This window comes from Carettochelys insculpta, chromosome 6 (assembly GCF_033958435.1).
Source record: "Carettochelys insculpta isolate YL-2023 chromosome 6, ASM3395843v1, whole genome shotgun sequence".
NCBI lineage: Eukaryota > Metazoa > Chordata > Testudines > Carettochelyidae > Carettochelys > Carettochelys insculpta.
Genome location: NC_134142.1, coordinates 94,270,571 through 94,291,505, shown reverse-complemented (window position 1 = coordinate 94,291,505; position 20,935 = coordinate 94,270,571). Strand labels below are relative to the sequence as shown.

The following is a 20,935-nucleotide window of genomic DNA, read 5'->3' as shown; positions in this document are numbered from 1 at the left end:
TAGATCCCAGACCGCCAACTGAGTCAATCTCATTTTAGCCCAGGGAGTACAACAGTTCAATACTGAATCCACTTTTCCAGTGGCTAATGGTGGGAGGAGACATGGGCCCATGCACTACTCCAGGCCCCAACCCACAGGCCCTCTAAATAGCAGACACATACTAGGTTAAAAAACCACATTTCCATGGGCCACCCCCCACAAACCCTTATCTTTCTAGAGTCCCAGCAGCCAGACAGAAGCACCTCCCTTTGCTCCCGGATCCTGACAGCGGACTCAACTCACATTGTCTCCGCAGCTTCTTTTATATGAGTCTGCTTCTCTAGAACCTCTTTCTGACTGGCTGCATGGGATGCAGCCTCTTTAGGTAGCTTGGAGAACCCCATTGCTCTTTCCAGGGACAGATTTTGAAAGGACTGTGAGACCTCCAGCAGGGGCCTAATATACCCCATCACTCCATCACTCATTGCTTTAAGGTTTGGGATTGACAAGCTATTTCCTGCTACTTCACTGTCATTACATGTCATTTTTGTTTGCTAAATTCCTAGATTTCCTACAGCTTTGGTGCACCTCAGTGGGTAGCACCCAGAAGTAGGGAAAAGGGGAGCTGCACTTGCCTGGGAATTATTGGGAGGATTCAGCAGCTACCCCTGTTTACACTGACTGTCCTCAAAAGTGTGAGAGGCTGTGATGGACTTCCGTAAACTCTTTGCATCTATAACATTTTATCCCTTTTCAAAAGTTTCTGAAAGTATGCAAACCAAGGGCAATCTTCCATGTTTCGCAGGGGTGATAGCAACTGCCAGCTAAAGGGAATCTCTAGGGAGGAGTCTTTATCATCTTTATAGTCCTTGGAAACCAAAGAAGGTCACCACGCTCTTCATTGTCATCTAAAGTTTGATGAGAGACCCCTTTCAAGGCATCGCTGCAAAAATTTTTAATTGGACACAGAAAGGAGTGGCAAATAAGTGCATGGTGTATGCAAGGTAAATAAAAGGACACAAAACTTCAGCTGTTAATTACTTTCAACAGTCTCTGTCATGTAAATTAGTTCGAGTTTGTATGCTTCTTTTTGATGCAGTTCATTTTTATTAAATAGACAACCCATTAGATATTTGCTTAAAATCCCTAGTTCAAGCTCTGAGCACTGTTACAAGGCTTAACAACGAACTTGATTAACAGTAAATGAGCTAAATTCTGCTCTCAGATTTCACTGAAGTTAATCAAGTTACTCCAGATCTATGTTGGCATGACTGAGAGCAAAATGTGGCCCAGTGACCAAAGTACTATGGCCCTCCACAAATATAGGTCAGAAAGAAAAAGATTAAACATTCAAAGCTGGCCTTTACAGGCAAATATGTAAACTAACAGTTCACAGTCTCTTTGTACTATAGAAAGAGCTCACTAATATTTTAACTCCATTTAATTTACACTCTCCAACTTTACTCCTCTGGGGTAAATGAGGTTATTCAATGATTTGCCTAATTGTGACTCCATTTTCTACCGCAAGAGATGCAAGTTCGAGTCAGATTGTATTTTTGTGACAGAACCAATTCAATACTAGCCTAATAAATAGTTCAGTTTGTTCTGACAGTATCTTCCTTGAAAACTGGAACCTAGCTACATGAATCTCTTTCACTTCTCTGCAGACTTTGAATCTAAAATTTACCAGAAAGTCCTCTTAAAAATCTTAGCTTTCATTCATGGAGCTATCATGATTTAATGGTATGGGACAGATCAGCCTTTAGGTAGTAATGTTGTAATACTCACATTGCTAATATTTAACTAGAAAGGTGAAAGTGCGGCATTCTGTCGATTTACTGTCGACAGAACGCATTTGTAATGTGGATGCTTGTAGTGGAAATGCAGAAAACAATTGTGATATCGAGGAGACTAGGTAGTGTACAGCAGTCACTCTCTTTTATACCTGATTCTCCTTGTCAGGCCTGGATGCCCTAAGCAGCCATTTGTGCTTTTTGGAATGCATTGTTTACCTTCAACAAGTTCTAGAATGGGTCCCAAGGCTATTCACCTGGTACAGGAGTACGGGAGTGTCCGGAATGATCACTTAGTAATCTATGTTGACTATATTTTACTTGCCAAAGCTAATAATTGGACCTGGAATAATATGCAATGTATCAACAATCTTGTTAGGTTCTCAAAACAGTAGGGCTGTGTCTAGACTAGCCCCGAACTTTGAAGGGGGCATGGTAATTAGGGTGTCGGGAGATTACTAATGAAGTGCTGCGGAGTAAAGGGACTCAGAAAGAGCATGGAGAGTTCAAAGTACCCATGGCTACATGCAAGCCGGCACTTCGAAGTCTCACACTTAGAAGTTGGCACAGGCAAGATTTAGCCTAATGAAGTACTGCATATGCACCGCAGCACTTCATTAGAAATCTCTCGATATTCAGGAGACAATGTGGAGGCACTGAGATCCAAAGGTATTAAGAGCTAAACTCTAGTTTAGATGTAGCCAAGGGCTATGTGTGTGCAGATTAGACTCTGTGGAGATCTATCATTCCCAGTGTGTGTGTGTTTGTGCATTCATGTGTGTGCTAGTGCTTGGTCTGTTTGTGACTCAAAGCAGTAGTAACTTTTGGTATTTTCCTCTCTGCTTTCTTCAGAGGGTTACAAGGAGGAGGAAGAAAAATTGTTCTCCTTGGCCTCTGAGGATAGGACAAGGAACAATGGGCTTAAACTACAGAAAGGGAGGTTTAGATTAGAGTTAGGAAAAACTTCCTGTCCGTCAGGGTGGCTAAACACTGGAATAAGTTACCTAGCAGGTTGTGGAATCTCTATCTCTGGAGATATTGAAGAGCAGGTTAGATAGACACCTATTGAGGATGATGTAGATGGTGTTTGGTCCTGCCAAGAAGGCAGGGAACTAGACTCTGTGACCTCTTGAGGTCCCTTCCAGTTCTAGTGTTCTATGATTCATTTTGGTGACAATTGGCTTTGCTAAGGATTCAGCCACAGCAGGATTCATTGACAAACAAAGCCACCCTGCCACCATTTCTGTAAATGATTTGGTAAGGTTTACAGCTCAGTGAAATCATCTGTGGTCCAGGCCCTCAAGAGGCTTTCCTTCCACTTCACTTTTACTTATGCAGAACTTGCATTTCTGAAACATACCCAAGTATAGGCACAGCCACAGTGGACTTGGGGGCAAGGTATGGGGAGGTCCCACTCCATGCCCTTGGAAGCAGCAGGGCAAGGGTGGAAGTGGCGGGGCTGAAGGCAGCCAGCCATTACAGCCACCCAGAGTATGGCGCTAGACCCATACCCCCAGTCCTCAGAGCTCCACAGACCGGTGGAGTGGCACTTCTGTGGTGTTTTAAAGGGGCCCAGCACTCTGACCACCACTGCTGACCCAGTAGCAGCAGCAGCAGCAGCTGGGAGTTCTGGCCCCCTTTGAAATCTCAGGCCCAAACGCATTTGCCCCCCTTTTCCCCTCCTTGTCAGTGGGTCTGGTAGACCCCCCTTTTACTACAAGAGGTTCTGACCCTTATGAGGATTAGCCTGTGTGTGTAGCAATTCACCCTTAGAGACTATAACTCCCATGATGCCTCGGGGAAAAGGAGATAAATTGCTTCTCTTCCAGGCAGTGCAGAGAATGCAGGTGGCAGGCTCCATTTTGGCAGCAAGGAGCCAGATTGTTTATGTGGAACTCTTTCAAGACAAGGGACTACTGCTGGAAGCCAGAGTCTGCTGCGGGCCTCCTGAGCCTTTGAAAAAGCAGGGCACATCAGAGGCTGTTGGTGGTTTTCCCTGGAGAGGAGAGACTCTTGCTGTGCCTGGAGTTGACCGAGAAGGGCCTGCAGGGAAGGAACTGTAACTGTGACTGTTGTTTGGCAAAGTGCTGCACGGGAAGGAGCACAGCAGAGAGGCTGAATCTGAGTCTGACAAGAGGCAGAGTGATCTGCCTAATGGCCCAAGACCCAGGGCTGCTGAAGTTTGTTGTGGTGGGCTCCATTTTTCCGAGGGATTGTGCAGCTTGTGGTCTTGGCTAGACTGATACACAGAACCTGCACAGTGCTCTCTCCACTCCAGCTGCAGATCGTCTCGTGTGCCCACGCAAGCCAGTGCCTGGGACTCTGAAATCCAGAGGACTGGTTCATTCTGGGGAGGTAAATTCCAGTTAAGTTTCATTTATTACTGGATACTGTTGAATCAAGTTAGGAGTAATAGTTAATCTTGGTCTATTAAACCCTATTTCTTTAAATTGTTAAGTAAATGTGTGTTAATTTTAATTTAAGTACATTGGATGTATATTATTTATAATTGACATTTTTGAGTTAGATCCATGGCACGGTTTATTATTACTATTATTAGAATGGATTTAACCCTGGAAGTTTCCAACACACACCACTAAATATGTAGAGGGGCCACATGGGTAGAGGCACTGCCAGTTGTGAATTTCTTTAGGAGTAAAGGATTGCATCTATCTAATATCACCACTGGGATGCTCAGGATCTCCTTTAGTATCAAGAACATCAGGTGCCCAGCACACAGGTGAGTGTTGCTTGCTCCTGTGTAGCCCAGGGAGGAAAGTGGGGGAGGGGGATCTCACACAAGTATCTGGTCTTTAATGCCCTATACACATCAATGCTGCATACAAAACTACGGAGGACAGAACCACAGAAAGACTTTCCTATTCCCCTTCTACGTGAATGCCAGTGAGAAACTAGGATGTGCTCTTATTTTCCCTTTTGATAATAGTGAGGAAGTTGAAATGGATTTTTAAAACAGCGTATTCATGGGAGGGGAAGTCACTGGAAAATGTTGGAGACCAGGGTGCAAGTACATGCTGTATTGACATATTCCACCGCTAGAGCTGCTGTAATTTACATGACGTTATCTATCTGGGAGGTTGCTATGGACATCACCATACATAAGCAATCACCAGGGTAAATTGCTTGTCTCGGGTCACTTGCAGTGCACAGATACTGTCAGAAGCAAAGGATCTATTCACATACATGAAAATGTAAATGTTTGACCAGACATGAATAAGGGAGACTACTGATAAGGGAAAACCTTTCATGGTGACCTAAAAATTCCATTGTGCTGGTTAACATTCACCCTTTGGGTCTCCATAACATGGGAGTGCCCCACATGTTTATATGCTCACCACACAGGCCAACATTTTCAAACCTTAGTGACTGAAGTTAGGTTTCTAAATCTGTATTTAAAAAATATCTGGAGATATACCTATCTCATAGAACTGGAAGGGACCTTCAGAGATCATTGAGTCCAGTCCCCTGCCCTCACAGCACAACCTATCACTATCCCTGACAGATTTTTTTTAAAATATATATGCCCCAGACCTCTAAATGATCCCTCATAGAGTGAGCTCACAACCCTGTGTTTAGGGCAATGCTCAACCACTGAGCTCTCTCTCCCCACTTGAGCTAAATAAAACCAGCCTGATCTTTAGAGGTACGGAATGCCTCTGGCTCGTAGAGACATGAGTAAACATTCCAAAACAGCAGACCAAGATGTAGATTTGGGAATCTACCACTGGGCAAACTGAAATTGAAATGATAAAATGCTGTCATTATTACCAGGACTGTGGAGCTGAATATACCTTCTCAGTCTCCCAATTTTGTGAAGTTGCTGCTGGTTACTATTAATCATAATGAAATTGCATATCAAGATACAGAGCTCTACTGTACATATTTTGATCACAAAACAAAGACAAATCTGTGACATGAGCAGAAACAATTTATTCAATGGGAATCTTTGCAATGGCAAACAAACTCTCTGATGCTGTTAATAGACCCCACGTCAGAAGAAGATTCAGATGAGGAAGAGGACTGAAAACTGCTTTATAACTGAGGCTTTTTAGCCGAAGACATATAGGTATAGGATCATCAGTTTCATCACTTGCAGCCTACTCAAAATGTGTTGGAGTCTTTGGACCTGTCCACATTCCAATTTTATATTATTGAAACCCCTATGATCTTGCCAGAGTAATTTCTTATTTACGTGAGTGGAAATGAGAGGAGATTCAGGCTCATTGGAATATGAAGTTTGCCTCATCCAAGGAATTCAGCTGTCTCAGTGAGTAGCATTCGAATACTGACCTCATGGAGAGGAGATATGCTCCTGAAGGAATTACATTGCTCATAATAGTAGGTCATATTCAGGAGACAGTGTGGAGGCACTGGGATCCACAGGTATTAAGAGCTAAACTTTTTTGTTTTACTATGAATAGGCAAAGTTAGTTCAATAACCCTGTTTCCCTCTTAGATCATCCAGGACACAAGTGAGACAACCTAATACAGATTATTGTTCCCTATACAAGAATAGCCTTCTTTGTTTCTTAGCATGGCATAACATAGTTTACAAGAAAAGTTTGAAGAGACCTGCAAAGAATATTTAAGAACATATCAGTGAAAGTAAACAGGTGACAAGCCAAAAGCAAGTTGTAAAAAGTCAGATAAATATTGTTAGGTTGAGGGTCAGGGAGGGGAAGAGCGACTATTATAAACACTACGCAAAACTATTTGATCTGAACTGTTCTCCAGCCCATAAAACCCTAACAGTAGCCAACATTTCATTCAGAACGTATATACTATTCAGCATGCCTGTGGCTACATAAATGTTGCAGATCCAATATTTTACTATGTGCAAAACTCAGATGAATCATTAAGAGAAGCAGTAGTTTAGGAAAATAACACTTTAAAGTCTACACCCAATGAATAATATTTGTCATTCAATAGCAGTGGGAAAAGATTATACATAGTATTGGTCATTAAAATACTTAAAAATCAACTAGCAGATGAAAACTATTCAGCATTCTAAGAAGAAAATATCTGTATTTTGTCTGAGGAATTTAGGGATGGGAGAGCCCAAAATTTTGTAAATTAAACAAACTGGTCAGTGGAAAGGGTGACTTTTCAGAGGCTACTGAGACCTAAAGGCTGTGTTTACACTGGAGAGTTCTGTTGACAGAGCTCAGGGAGCGCCTACATTCATAAAATCTTCTGTTGACAGAGTCTCGACAAAGCTCTGCTTTTGCCTCAACAGAATTATCCCTCAGAAATTTGAGGCATAACTCTCTGTCCATAGAGTACTGTCGACGGAGAAGTGCGGTGCAGGCACTCTCTCGACAGAGAGGGCGTCCAGTTGCCGGGCAGCCCTCTTTACAGCGCTGCCATTCCACTTTCTGGCACTAGAGGGCAGTGCAGTCTGGCAGTTCTCTGTCGACAGAGCAAGTTGTTTGTGGATGCAATCTGTTGACAGAGATTCTGTGCAGATTTCTCTGTCAGATGCTTCTAGTGTAGACATAGCCTAAGTTAAAACAAAAAGCAGTCAAGTAGCACTTTAAAGACTGGCAAAATAGTTTATTAGGTGAGCTTTCGTGGGATAGACCCACTTCTTCAGACCACAGCCAGACCAGAACAATCTAGTTCTGGTCTGGCTGTGGTCTGAAGAAGTGGGTCTGTCCCACGAAAGCTCACCTAATAAACTATTTTGCCAGTCTTTAAAGTGCTACTTGACTGCTTTTTGTTTTGATAGTGTATAGACTAGCACGGCTTCCTCTCTGTTACTAGCCTAAGTTAAGTATCAGAGAGGTAGCCGTGTTAGTTTGTATCTTCCAGAACAACAAGAAGTCCTGTGGCACCTTATAGACTAACAGATATTTTGGCGCATAAGTTTTCGTGGGCAAAGACTAGCTTCATCAGATGCCTAAGTTATTTATTACTGCAAGGTGGGGTACAGGATCAAATTGGTGGCTCTCAGCACACCTGATATGTGGCCATGTACCTGAGTGCCTGTACTTGATTTGCACATGGATATGGATTAAAACTTGGCAAATGACCCTTTTTATATAATATTCAAACCTCAGAATTTCAGATGCAATCACCCAATTTTGAAATTTGCAAAATGAATAGCCACTTTCTGCAGATTGGGTATATATCTGATGATTATTAATATCTTCCCATAGAAACAACTGCAATTTTTGTGGCGGAATCTGTTACACTATTTATTCAGTGTGATTTCCCCAGAATTAGAATTTCTTATTCCTTTATTAATAAGAAACATGTATCAAGTTAAAACATACATAATTAATTAGAGTAAAGGCAATAAAACAAGTCTGTATCCTCAAGCCCTTACCAAAGACTAACTGCCCATTAATCGTTCACCATATACATCAGTAGCTTACCCATGCTTTTCTCCACTGTCAAGTGAGATGCGTTTGCATCCACTAGCATTTAAAAAGAGCTGGTGGTGAAGCCCTGACCTTCTACTGTGTATCATATGTGACAATAGAATCTGAATCTGGTTCGTCATGGATGTTGGAAACATGGAAATTCATGTATCAAATTAATGTACTATAAGATGCTCAAAATCACAGTGATGGGCACAGTGTAAGAATCTGAACAGAATAAATTGGCTGAGATCAAGGTGTATGGGACAGAATGGGAACTAGTGGGAACTGAGCTGGAAGAGCAACAAGGATGAAGGCTTATCGTTGATAACAAAAGTCAGCATATGCAATTAAGATCCACAGAATAGAAAAGAAAGGAAAATTTTGCCCTAGTTCAGGCTGCCTGGGCATGTTGGTTCATATCGGTAAGGGAGTCTTGACAACCAGGAAATGCTTTTCCAGAATCTTTAAAATCTGGTGGATGCAACAAGATCTGTTGGAATGATAATTACCAGAACTTCCAATGTACAGTGGTTTCCAGAGTCCCTGAAAATATGTAACTGAACATTCAGCTAGGAATCCAAGATACCTGGCACAAGAGAAAGAAGGCACCAAAAATGACATAGTATATGCTGCTGAAACACCTAAGAGAGAAACACATTCTTGTGGTAATATACCAACTTAGTTTAATACTGTACAAGTAAATAAAGAATAATAATCCATCTTATTAGCTTTACAGAATTAATGCAAAAACTGGCATATACCAGTAAGTACCATTTGACTCTAATTTTCAGGAATAATGGTAAGTTTCACATTATGGCCTTCACCAACAGAGTTATGAATTATGTGCTTAACTTTAAACATATGAGTATTCCCACTGAAACCAGTGTGCATCAGCTACCCACCCATCCTTGACCTGAAATGGGCCACACGCATGCTTAAAGTTAAGTAGGTGCTTCAGTGTTTTGCTTTCTCCGAGCGTATGTAATCAATGGAAAGTATTTTCGGCTTCTTGGTTACCTGATACCTGCAACTCTTGTACAGAGTCCCCAAGGAAGAGATGGCTGAGAACATTCACAACTTCCTTTAGACTCATAGCAGAAATCAAAATGCTTGAAAGGGAGAGAATGTGTTCTGGTAAGAGCATCTTTGTCCTCATAAGCACAAATAGTTCCTTTCTTCCCAAAGGATCTCACACAGATTGCAAACACACAGGACCACTCACCACGGTTGAATTTAGGGACAGATGACCTTTGTTAGCTTTAGAAGTTGCTGGGTTGCGGCTGCTGTTTTTGGTCTTAGTGACAAAGGGGAAAACAGAATGTTTGAAGTAAAATCTTTCAGGTATTTTATATAAGGATTCATTTTTCATTAATCTAGAATGTTCTGGGCTGGTGTCGAACCTTATGAAACCTTCCTAATACATTTTCCTTGATCTTCCTAGAATACTGTCAGCCCTTGTGGGTGGGTATGGGGGAGAAGTCTGCCAGTCAGTCAGTAAGATATAAGAATAAAATGAAATAAAATCCAAGCTGTGAACCACTTTTGACTGTATAATTATGTTTGAAGGGGATCAATGTCAGAGGCCTTAGGAAACAGATGCCAGCCTGGACATCACCACCCTATGCCCTCAGCCCTCTCCCAACTGCCTGCCTGAACTCCTGCACCTCCCAACCCTCTGCCTTGAGTCCCCAACACCTACCCTGACTCCTGTACCCTATATATTCCCTGCACTGAGCCCCCTCATCTCCAAGCCTTTGCCCTGACTCCTGAACCACCCACACCCCCAGCCCCCTGCCTGAAGGACCCGACAAATGCCAGATAAATCTTCTAGTAAAGAATATATTTAATGACAAGGGCAAAGGTGAAAAGTGACCTTTTGTTAATGTTGGTACACCTTCCAGTTCTTCTTAAAATGAAAACATGTTTATAAATTGAGGGGAAACAATTTTATTTGCTTATATATAGCATGAACAAAAACAGAGCCACAGACCCTAGTGTGCAAATATATTGCCTTACATGACAGGGATAAATCATGCATGCAAATTGTGCAGTCATGAAATGCAATAAAAGCTGTGAAATGCAATAAAAACTAAGGTATTCAAAAGTAACAAGTGGAGGGGGCATCTTGTGTGTCTTGTGTGCCATTTGTCCTAGGGCCAGCCCTGCCATTCACTGCAGTTGCCTCTGGTGTGTGGGCAGCCATCAGCCCTCAAAGAGCAAAGTGTTACCTAAGGAAACCAGGAAGAATCTCCTCTCCATGGGATTCCAATATGTATTTAGAACTGTCAGGACCCATGTTTTTATGTTTTTATCTAAAAGACACCTCCAGTGTAGGGTACTCTGCTTATATGCCTCAGGGACAAGGGCAAAAAGCAGACTTAAAATTTGCTTTGGAGGCCAGCTAAGGATTTCTCTACATGGGCATGAGGCAGGGATTGAGGACATACCCGGAGTTAGGGGCATGGCCACAGTGCTGCTACACACTGGTATTCCATGACTGGTGCAACAGCTATTAGGTACCATTAGCACTTGATCAAAGTTAGAGAAGTCCTAATGTTGCTCTGACTTTCAACATACACTGGCCTGAACCCAGACAGCACTCCAAACTTGCCTCTTCCTGAGTTTGCCACCACTCAGTTCCCTTGCTAAGTGCAGCTCAGATGGACCTGAGGATTGGTTCAAACTGATTTATACCAATTAAAAACAACTGCAAATGAGACCAGATTCAGGCCGCGGTGCAAGGTCTTCTTACTTCCCCCCACCCTCCAGTAAACAACACAAAGAGGAGAGCATGTTTGTGGAAGTTCAGGTTCCATTATTAGTAAGCCCCATAAAGAGATACTATAAATTCAGACTAACTACATATAGTATGTGCTAATCAAGATATCATAAATGTGATGTATATGTCATATGGACTGCACTGAAAGCCAGATATTTCAAACATAAAGCTAAATGGGTCTCTGTCTTGCTAAGGGAATTGGAAATTGTTCTGATGCCCAATTCCAGGTGTCAACACAAAAATTTGCATTTTCAGGGGTAAGGCTATAATAAAGTACTAACAAGGTTCAACTCTGTCATCTGTAGCTCAAGGAATACTTTTGCTTCTAGGATGTCCCGCACTTTTCTCCTATCTAATATCAGCGACAGATCTGCGATCCTGACAGTTGCGTTTTCCCCTCTGCACTATATAAAGGAAATTTTTAAAGACATTTCAGTGGTGTGTTTTTCTTTCTGCAAAGAAAGTGAAATCAGGAGCATTGTAATGGGGTGGCATGCCCCTGTAGAGTACGTCCATACTTGCCTCCCAACTCTACCCTACCTATCATTTCATTTGAGGTGCAACTGTAGCTTGGGTATCTTTAATCTAGCTCACCTGGATCACAGCAGGAGCTCTAGAGGCCTGGCAAAAACTCTAGGTAATTACTCAGGGGCCAACCTGCACTGACCCATGTGACACAATAGCTTTGTACCCAAGCTAGATTAAAAACTACTATTTATCTGAGCTGCAGTCAAACTCGTGATTGTAGTGTAGGCAGTGCCTTATACGCTGCTGAGACATCACCCTTTGCTATCAGCCCAACAATGACAGCCCTGACTGCCCATCTGTAAACTTAGCACAGGCACGTCTTTGCCTTCTTTCTGCTATTCACCCTTTATGGAAGGGAGAAGCATACAGCAAAGCTGTCTCCTTAAAATATCTCGGCTGAATTTCGTTATTCACATACTATTTCCATATTAAGCATATATTTATCTATGCTTTTTTTTGCTATTTATTTATATGATAAAGAAAAACAACAAAAATGAAATTTCTTTTAAAAGACATATCTCCTAAAAACTCCCCATTCATGAGGCCTACAAGAAACTCATAGTAGACCCATTTAACATGCTGATCAGTATGCTTTCATTATCCTCCCCATCCGTATAGTGTGTCCACTTCTTGTCTCCAGCATTGCAGTCACTTAGATCTTTGTGGCAAGGACAGTCATCATGCTAGTCACAGATTGTGAGACTAGAAGGGACAGTCAAGATCATCTAGTCCTTCCTGTATAACAGGCCATAGAATTTCATGGCATGATTTCTGCATCAAGGACAACACTTCCAGGTCAGGGTAACACATGTCTTTTAGCAAGATATCCAATTTAAAGCCCTCAACTGACGGTGAACATCCTACAACCCAGACTGTGAGCTAATTCAGTACCACCACATTTAACCCCGTGTAGGTTTCTTCTAGTCCAAAATGCCTGGTCTACCACCTAGAGTCCTTGGCTTCAATACAAATGAAGAAGAGGCTGGCTAAGTAAGAAGTGACATAAATTAAATGGGGTGAAGCAGCATGACAGAGATTTTGAAAATGGAAACCAGAAGGCTGAAATTAAGTGTAGAAAGCGGGGGTACTTGTGGATCGGTTCCCCAGTAGGGGAAGGGGCAACAGGGTTAAAATGTCAGGAGAGAAATGTAATGATCAGGACTCCTATCTACTTGCCCTCCACTGCAAAAGAACAATAATAAATAATTTGTGTAGGTGAAACAGCCCAGCCCAACTCAGTCCTGCTGTGTTGTCACACCAGCCCAGGAAAGCCAACTCCAAACGCACTGGAAGTTAATGCAGGCCCGGAATGTTCTCACGGGATGTGTTCCCCGGCCAGCTGTGAGGCTGCAGATAAGAGTGCGCCTGGAGCTGCCAGAAGAGTTGGCCAGAGGGCTGATCCAGGCTGAGGTTTTACACGCCCCTGCAACACACAGCAGAAGTCTCCACCTGCCTTAAAATGACCCGAATCAGGGATCTCCCCGGAGACTGGAGAGGTTTCTCAGGCAGTCTTGTGGTTTGATGCGCTCTTGCGGTGCAAGCTATGAGGCTGCAGGGAAGGAGCCTGTGGCAATCCGTGCGGAACTGCAATTAGCTCTGATCTTTGCCAGTGTCACAAAATACAGCAGGTTAAAGAGCCCTGGTTGGCTGGCTGGCGTCACTCCGGCGCTGCAAAAACTGTACTGCTGTTGGTGAGTTCAACCAAGTTTTAAAAGTCCGCTCCCCACCCCCGGGGTGTGAAAGGCGAGATTTCCTCTGTTCGGTGCAGAGCAACAGAGCTGGGAGATCCCGCCCCTCAGAAACCCTATACCCGCCAGCTCAAATCCAGCGCTCTTTGCAGCCTTGGGGGTGCGCGAACCCGTGCCGCCCTGCAAACGTGGCGAGCCAGCCCCCTCCGACCGGCGCAGAGCCTCCCCTGCCCAATAGCGAGCGCTGTAACATTTGGGGACAGATCAACATTTCCTTGCAACCTCTCACATGACTGGTTAGCGAGGAAGGCTGAGAGGCTCTTGTGATCACATCCCAGAGTGGGTCGTTTGCAACTTGCAGTGGCTTTCCTAGGGCTGCCTGGGCGAGAGAGTCTGGACAACAGCCGCAGCTGGTATGTTGCAAGGGGGCTGGTGGGGCAGTACAGCTGCAGGCTGGGCGTGTATGTGCTGGGGAGGTGTCAGCTCCGCTGCTGCACGTGGGGAGCGGTGCTGGAGTTGATGCAGCGCGTTACCAGGCTTGAGCCATGTGATTTCTTGTCCCCTCATCCCCGGTCTGAAACACACTCACGTGGCACTTTTTTCTCCCTTTCTGTTCCCCGGGGCGCTGGCGGATGGTGCCTGGCTTGGGCCAGAGAATGGGCGTCCAGGCTGCCTGCTGGTTAGCACTGCTGCTTTGCACAGGAGGCTCATTCAGCAAACCCACTCTCAGGAAGGAGAGGGTCGTTCATCCAGACCCTCAGCTCACCGATCAGCTGCACGAAGATAACCAAAGCTTCCAGTATGACCACGAGGCTTTTCTGGGCAAGGAGGAAGCCAAGACTTTTGATCAGCTCACCCCAGAAGAAAGCAAAGAGAAGCTTGGGTAAGATGGGCTTCTAGGAGTGGAAGGGAGATGCAGTAAACTGAACCAGTCCAGTGCCTAACTTTCTTTTTAAGTGTAAGTGAAATGCACTTACTGAAACAGACATGGGGCGTTCCACTAGCAAGGCCTAGAAAGTGCTCTGTAATTGTAGGCTGCCTGAGCGCGAGCTCTTTAAACGAGATGAGCTTTTAGTGGACAGGCAATGCCCTCGATTTCCGTGGCTTACATTCATGTTGCAACAGCTTAGAGAGCAAGGAAAGATCGGCTTTCCCAGCCTTGGAGCCTCCCTGTCTAAAACTGTCACGAGGAGGCGTGTCCCCCTCCCAGTAAAGTGTTGATAACGTGGCAAAGGGGAGGTCCCATTGCATCACTGCATAGGACAGAAAGGATGGTTGCAGCAGAAAAGGAGCTGGGAAGAAGCCTCAGAAACAAAAGTTTCAGTCTCACTTTCTCTGTGGTTTTTTTGTTTTTTGGTTTGTTTGTTTGTTTGTTTTTTTGTAATGGAAGCTTTGCAGCCTATCTGAGGCCAGTCCTGAAAAGTTGTATGGCATTTGCCAGGAGAAAGGATTGACTCAAGTGCTGCAGGTATTGTACAGAGTTTGCAAATTTCTGCATAGCAAGAGATAACATAAGAATGGCCATACTGGGTCAGACGGACGATCCAGCTAGCCCAGTATTCTGTCTTAAGGTAGTGGGCCAATGTCAGGTGCTCCAGAGGCAATGAACAGAACAGGTTCAAGCAATCCACCCTGTGTTGCTCATTCCCAGCTTCTGACAAACAGAGGCTAGAAACACCATCACTGCCCATCCTGGCTAACAGCCATTCCTGGACCTATCCTCCACAGATGTATCTGGCTCTTCTTTGAACCTGGTTAAAGTTCTGGTCTTTACAACATCCTCTGGCCAGGAGTTCCACAGGTTGATTGTGTATTGTGTGAAGAAATCCTTCCCTTTGTTTGTTATAAAACTGCTACCTATTTATTTAATTTGGTGACCCTAAGTCCTGTGTTATGGGAACAAGTAAATAACTTTTCCTTATTTACTTTCTCTACACCATTCATGATTTAATAGACTTCTATCATCTCTCCCCCACCTCCAGTCATCTTTTTTCCAGGCTGAAAAGTCTCCGTCTTACCAATCTCTCTTGTTATGGCAGCCATTCCATATCCATGTGGATAGAAAGGTCTGTCTGCAGACATGGATATCCGCTGATAGACCTCATGATCCACGAGTCTACTCCCAGCCTCAACCCAACAGACAGCTGTGGCATGTCCTGTCCGTAGTTGTCCTGCCCTGCTGGCAGCAGGATTGGAGGTGGTGCAGCTGCTATATCAGGAGGAGCTGCTGACACAGGGTGCTGGCTCCTGGGCATGACAGGGTAATGCTCCTCTCTGTTAGCTGAAGTGGCTCTTAGGATTAAAGCCCTACGGATCTGCAGATCACAATCTCCATTCACAGATAGACATTTCTATACGCACAGGGCTCTACATACCCCCAATCATTTTTGTTGCCCTTTTCTGAAATTTTTCTAATGCCAAGATACGTTTCTGATATGAGGTGACCACATCTGCATGCAATACTCAAAATGTGGGTGTACCGGGGATTTATACAGAGGCAATAAGATATTCTTTGTCTTATTCTCTACCCCTCTTTTAATGATTGCTAGCAATCAGTTTGATTTTTTTGACTGCTGCTGCACCTTATGATCTCTGGGGCGGGCCAAGGAAGGGTTTGCTAACTCCCAGCTGAGCGACAGGGCTTTCTCCAGCCCAGTCGCTTCAGGGTACCACCCCTCTGCACAAATAGGGGATTTTTGGAAAAAGTGGTCTGGCAAGATCAGACTTTACATGGTGACATTTGCTTGACACATCTCCCAGCACCCATCTTGATTTTGCAAACACATGCTGAAAACTCAAGGCGTAGTTTCATTCCATGGCTTACGTCTATGCTACAGAGATTTTTCGAAAGAAGCCCTTCCGCAAGATCTCTTCCGAAAGAACTTCCTTTGAAAGTGTGTGTCCACACAAAAAAGCGGATCATAAGAGTGATCTGCTCTTTCAAAAGAGAGCACCACACAGACCCTAATCTTTTGAAAGAACAAGCCAGGTATTGAAAAGTCAGATGCATGAGGAGTGCTCTTTCGAAAGAAGGGTCCTGTGGAGCATCTACACACGTTTTCTTTCTAAAGAAGCTTTCGAAAGAAGGCATTCTTCCTGAAATGGGAGTGAAAGAGTGATTTCAAAAGGAGCGCGACAGTCTTTCAATTTATTTTCAAAATAATGCTTTTGTGTGCAGATGCTCCATGGGATCTTTCAAAAGGGCCCCCTTCTTTTGAAAAAATCTTTCAAAAGAACTTGCTAGTGTAGACGCAGCCCATCAGTTTAAATTGTCTTTTCTGTTTCTCTCTCCCAACTCGCTGGCCTTGCACAGGAGCTGGTCTTCCTGCAGTTGTGGGTAGCTACGTGCGGCTCTGCACCAAGTACTGAGCAGAATATGGTATTCAAGCACATCTTCTCCCATCATCTGAGTGCACTACTTGCAGCTTGCTCTGTACCAGCTCAGCCTCATGTGGTCCATTAAAAGTGCAGCTGGTAAAGTCACCCAATTGGTCCACTTCTCTAACCATGTCAGTCCCCACTGTGAATGTCTTTGTCATTGTATCACACATCCAAGCTTCCTGTCCCCACTTTTGCTATGCTTTATAACTTAACCTGTTCATCACCTATACTGGTGCTCTTCCCACTTACTAACTATGAGTGCTTTGACCACCTCTCCCACAATGTGCCTCTTCCTTCTTCTATGCTGCCACGTGGGACACCCTCCCTGATCTAGTCTATCATCCTCTCATCCTTCTGATTCCTCCTTTTAAGGCCCACTTCTGTTATGACTCCTACAGGATGGATAGGTTTAATGGCTGTTGAAGAGAGCTGGGTTTATTATTTAGTAAAGAAAAACATGTTCTTATTTTTGTATGCCTCATGTTGTGGACAGAACTATCCTCTAGAACTATGTGACGGCATTAACCATTAGCCTCGGCCTGCCTCACCCTTCCCTTCCATTGTTTGTTATCCTTACTCATTGCATCTCAGTTCAGATTTGAGTGCAGTCTCTTTCGGGTAAGGACTGTCTCTCTTCTTGTACAGTACAAAGTATGGTGGGACCACAATCCTGTTAAGTAGCAGAAATGTAGCACTTTAAAAACTAACAAAATGATTTATTCAGTGATGAGCTTTCGTGGGACAGACCCACTTCATCAGATCAATTTCATTTCCAATACAGACTGACATTTATAAGTACAGAGGACCAAGAAAAAAAATTGCAATAAAAACTGACAAATCAAATAGGATTGAAGGAAGCTGGGGAGAGGTGGTGGGAATGTTAATTGTCCTGTCTGAGATAATGAGGAGCATCAAAGGAAGGAAAGCAGTCATAATGTGTGAGGTAGTTGATGTCTATGTTCATACCACCTGTTAATGTGTTACTGAAATACAAACAGTAATAACTAGTAATAGGTGCTATAATAAAAATATTTAAACAATAGTTGTTATAAATGGAGCAACTTGTCCAAATTATTCAAAGGCCTGGAATTAGCAAAATCAGAACTTCTGGTATAAATGAGCAAACTGTCTCTCTGTTCCACGTAATATACTAATATCCTGGGCTTTCTCATTTTAAAGTGTAATCATTTTTAGGCCTGGGCTGCACTTGAAAGTTATACCACTGTAATTACTGGAATTAAGTTATATATTGGTGCCTTATCCCAGTATATAATTATTCATCTTTCCGTATGGGAATAGCAGTCCAGATGTATAACTGCTACAGCTTTCTTGCACAGATAAGCCTTTACTACTTTTTCCATGGAAGGAAGCAGGAGTGCTATTTAATTATTATGCAGCACATTTTATGTAATAATCTAAATCAGGACAAAATGAAACTTAACTTTTTCAGTTCTGACTATAGGTAGCATGTAGAGAAGATATAGGCAGACTCATGCACCACCACACTAAACCAACCACACAATAAATAGCATACTGAACAAATTATACAGAAAACTTACCAGCAATTTGAACAATCACAAGGTAGAAAATACTTTCTAAGACACACAGTATGCAAATAAAGCCTCTAACTAGATTGGGCAGTTTTAGGTCTTTTGCTTCGTTTTCATACTTTTGATTAAACTAATTTCTACAACAGGTTTTTCAACGTTTTCCTTTCTCCTTTTGAATAGTGGTTTAATTATCAAAAGAGGAACTTTACTGTTGTGATCATTAAAAAGCTGCTTACTGTTATTAAAGTAGAAAAGAAAGTACTTTATGCTTTTTAAAGCTAGGATCCCCTGCAGCATTTGTTGTAAATGGTATCACTTTTCAGCAACCTGCTGGCTTTAAGTAGGGGCATGGATTTAGTTAAAAACATTATTTTTAAAGCCATTATCTGAGAGACACTTTTCATTCAGTATAAGAACATTCAGGATCTATCTCAGGAAATTGAGTGCAGTTTCTTTAAAAAGTAAGTCACATACAAGTGAGACGGATGTAAACAGTCTGTATACCATTGATTCATATTGGAAATACTGAGGAGAGGTCTGTGGCACACAGAAGTGTGAAAAATTCAATCCCCTGAGCATCTAGTTAAGCCAACCTAACCCTTAGTGTAGACAACACAAGTTTGACAGAAGAATTCTTCCATCAGCCTCGTTATACCTTGGGGAGGCAGATTAACTACACTGACAGAAAACTGTTGTCACTATATGGCACATCTATACTATGGCACTACAGCAGCGTATCTGCAATGCTATAATGTAGACATTCCTCGGAAAGCCATGTTCTGCTGTTGCTGTCGCACAAGCGAATTGACTAACATGCTCTAAACTTTGGTTCGTCTGTGAGTGAAGAGAGATTTGCCTAAGGGAGAAGAAAGACAAAAAAGCTATAGCGTCATCTAGGCTAGTGGCTCGCAAATTGTGTGTTGGTCCCAACCTCGTTTTAATGGGGTCAATAGGGCTGGTGTTAGATTTGCTGGGATCCAAGGTTGAAACCTGAACCCCACACCCATCCAGGGTGGCTGAGCTTCAGCTACAGGCCCCCTCAGCCTGGGGTGGTGGGGCTACAGCTTTATCTTGGGACAGTGGGACTCAACATATAGGCCCCCACCACTCAGAGCAGCTGGGCTCAGGCAGGTTCAGCCTTTAGTTCCCCCTCCCAGGGCCATGTAGTAATTTTTGTTGTCAGAAGCGGGTCACAATGAAATTTGAGACCTAATCTAAGCCTTCCAAGCCAGCCCAGTGATAAAACTGCTGTGCAATATGATCCTGGTTTGGTAAGACATTTCGGTCTGTTGTTTACTGGACTAATATCAGTTAAATATGTGAGTTTCTAGCACCACATCTGGGCTTGATGTGGCAAATCTTGCTGTTGTGCCTAAGACCCAGTCCAGAAGCCAGCACCTAACCCAGGCAACCAGGCATAAGCACCAAAGGCTGAGGTTTGGAATCCTTCCCCTTCCAGCTTATGTTGTAGCTGTGAATCATTTGGCTCTTCCTTGTTTCATCTCCAAATGCCCCCCCATGCTGGCACCATATGTAGTCAGGCCAGTAAACAGGAATTTCTGTGGGGGGGAGGGGTAAAGGGGTGTGCTTTTTTTTGTAAATGCAGACTACAATTTTTTTTTAAATGTAAATGAATTCAAACTAATTGTGCAATGAGTGTGCGTAAGAGAGGTTAACTTGAAATTTGAGAGAAAGCTGTGACTGGTAAAATAATTTTTTATAACATACTAAACATTAATACAGTTATAAAGGTTTTTTAAAAATCACCTTCTGGGATCTTACTATAATATTGTACGTGGAAAACAATATTCCCTCATCCCCCTCCTTTTTACTGTTGCTAGCGGCCACAGGAAATGCAGTCCCTTCCCTACTCTAGGCAGGGAGCTAGCCAAGGAACTACAGCTCCCAGGGTGACTTGGGTTTCCCCATTGTGCCCTGCAACATGCATAGCACAGCAGGGAGGGAGGTAGAGAACCCACATGTGTTTGGTGTATTCACACCTGCCTGCCTGCCTGCTGCCCCCACCACCAACAGGCCTGGTAGTGTAAGTTCTGCACCTGCAGATTCTTTGCACGCTCTTCTTGTCCCTGCAGATTTGTACTCCGGTTGTGTAATGCGACTGAACTTATTTCATTGCTAGAGAGCTGTGGATAGGACTTTCCCCAAAGTACTTATATTGGACATAGTCTCATCAACTTCAGTGGGACTATGTGAGGTTTGGTTCAGCAAGTCCTTTGTCCTTGGGAGAAATGGGTTTTCAGTTCTGTGGACTGATGGGGACTGCTGAAAAAAGTATTTTATATAGTTTTGGTACTGCAGCTGTGTCACTGTGAAAACATCTCTGAAATTTTGCTTTGTTAAAGAATTAGTCACACTTCTGTGATTGAAGAATGAATTTCTCTGCACTGCAAACCAGTCAGAACACTTGCCATATCAACCTTAGAGACACAAGAGTTTTTCTTACTCACCCCCATTTTCGTGGGAAGCAGACACAAGTCACATTAACCACAGCTGAGTAGCAGTTGAGCTAGAAAAAGGATGCACTTGAGGGTAGAATAAACAATGTTGACCACAACAGCACAACTCTTGGCTCTGATCAGTTCTGGAGATAGGGATGAAGTGTTAAAAATAACAAGAGGGTAAAATATTTTCTAGGCCTCTGGTAGAAACATTTCAGTTATTTTAGCATTTAACAATAGACCAGAATGTCAGCTAATTCACTTATGAACACTGTGGATGCATATGCCCCATTGTGATGTAGGGTTTTCAGGGTAGATTCATGGAGGAAAACATACACACAGAAGAGACTAGCCAGTCAGGTAGCATGTTCTCTACTATTTCTCTGGTGAAA

General features: G+C 43.3%; 1 protein-coding gene across 5 annotated transcripts in view; it reads left to right on the top strand.

Moving 5' to 3' along the window:
- Positions 1–3,615: 3,615 nt before the first annotated feature.
- RCN1 (reticulocalbin 1) overlaps positions 3,616–20,935 on the top strand; it is a 31,357-nt gene continuing 14,037 nt past the window's right edge. The window contains exons 1-2 of one of the 5 annotated variants that reach the window (XM_074997651.1): positions 3,616–4,127; positions 13,807–14,036. In XM_074997651.1, coding sequence (XP_074853752.1) covers positions 13,810–14,036 — 227 coding nt within the window. In that variant the 5' untranslated portion in view covers positions 3,616–4,127; positions 13,807–13,809. Of the gene's footprint in view, positions 4,138–7,506; positions 14,037–20,935 lie in introns of those variants that run through there. The other 4 variants (XM_074997648.1, XM_074997650.1, XM_074997649.1 and 1 more) reach the window with 4 other exon arrangements.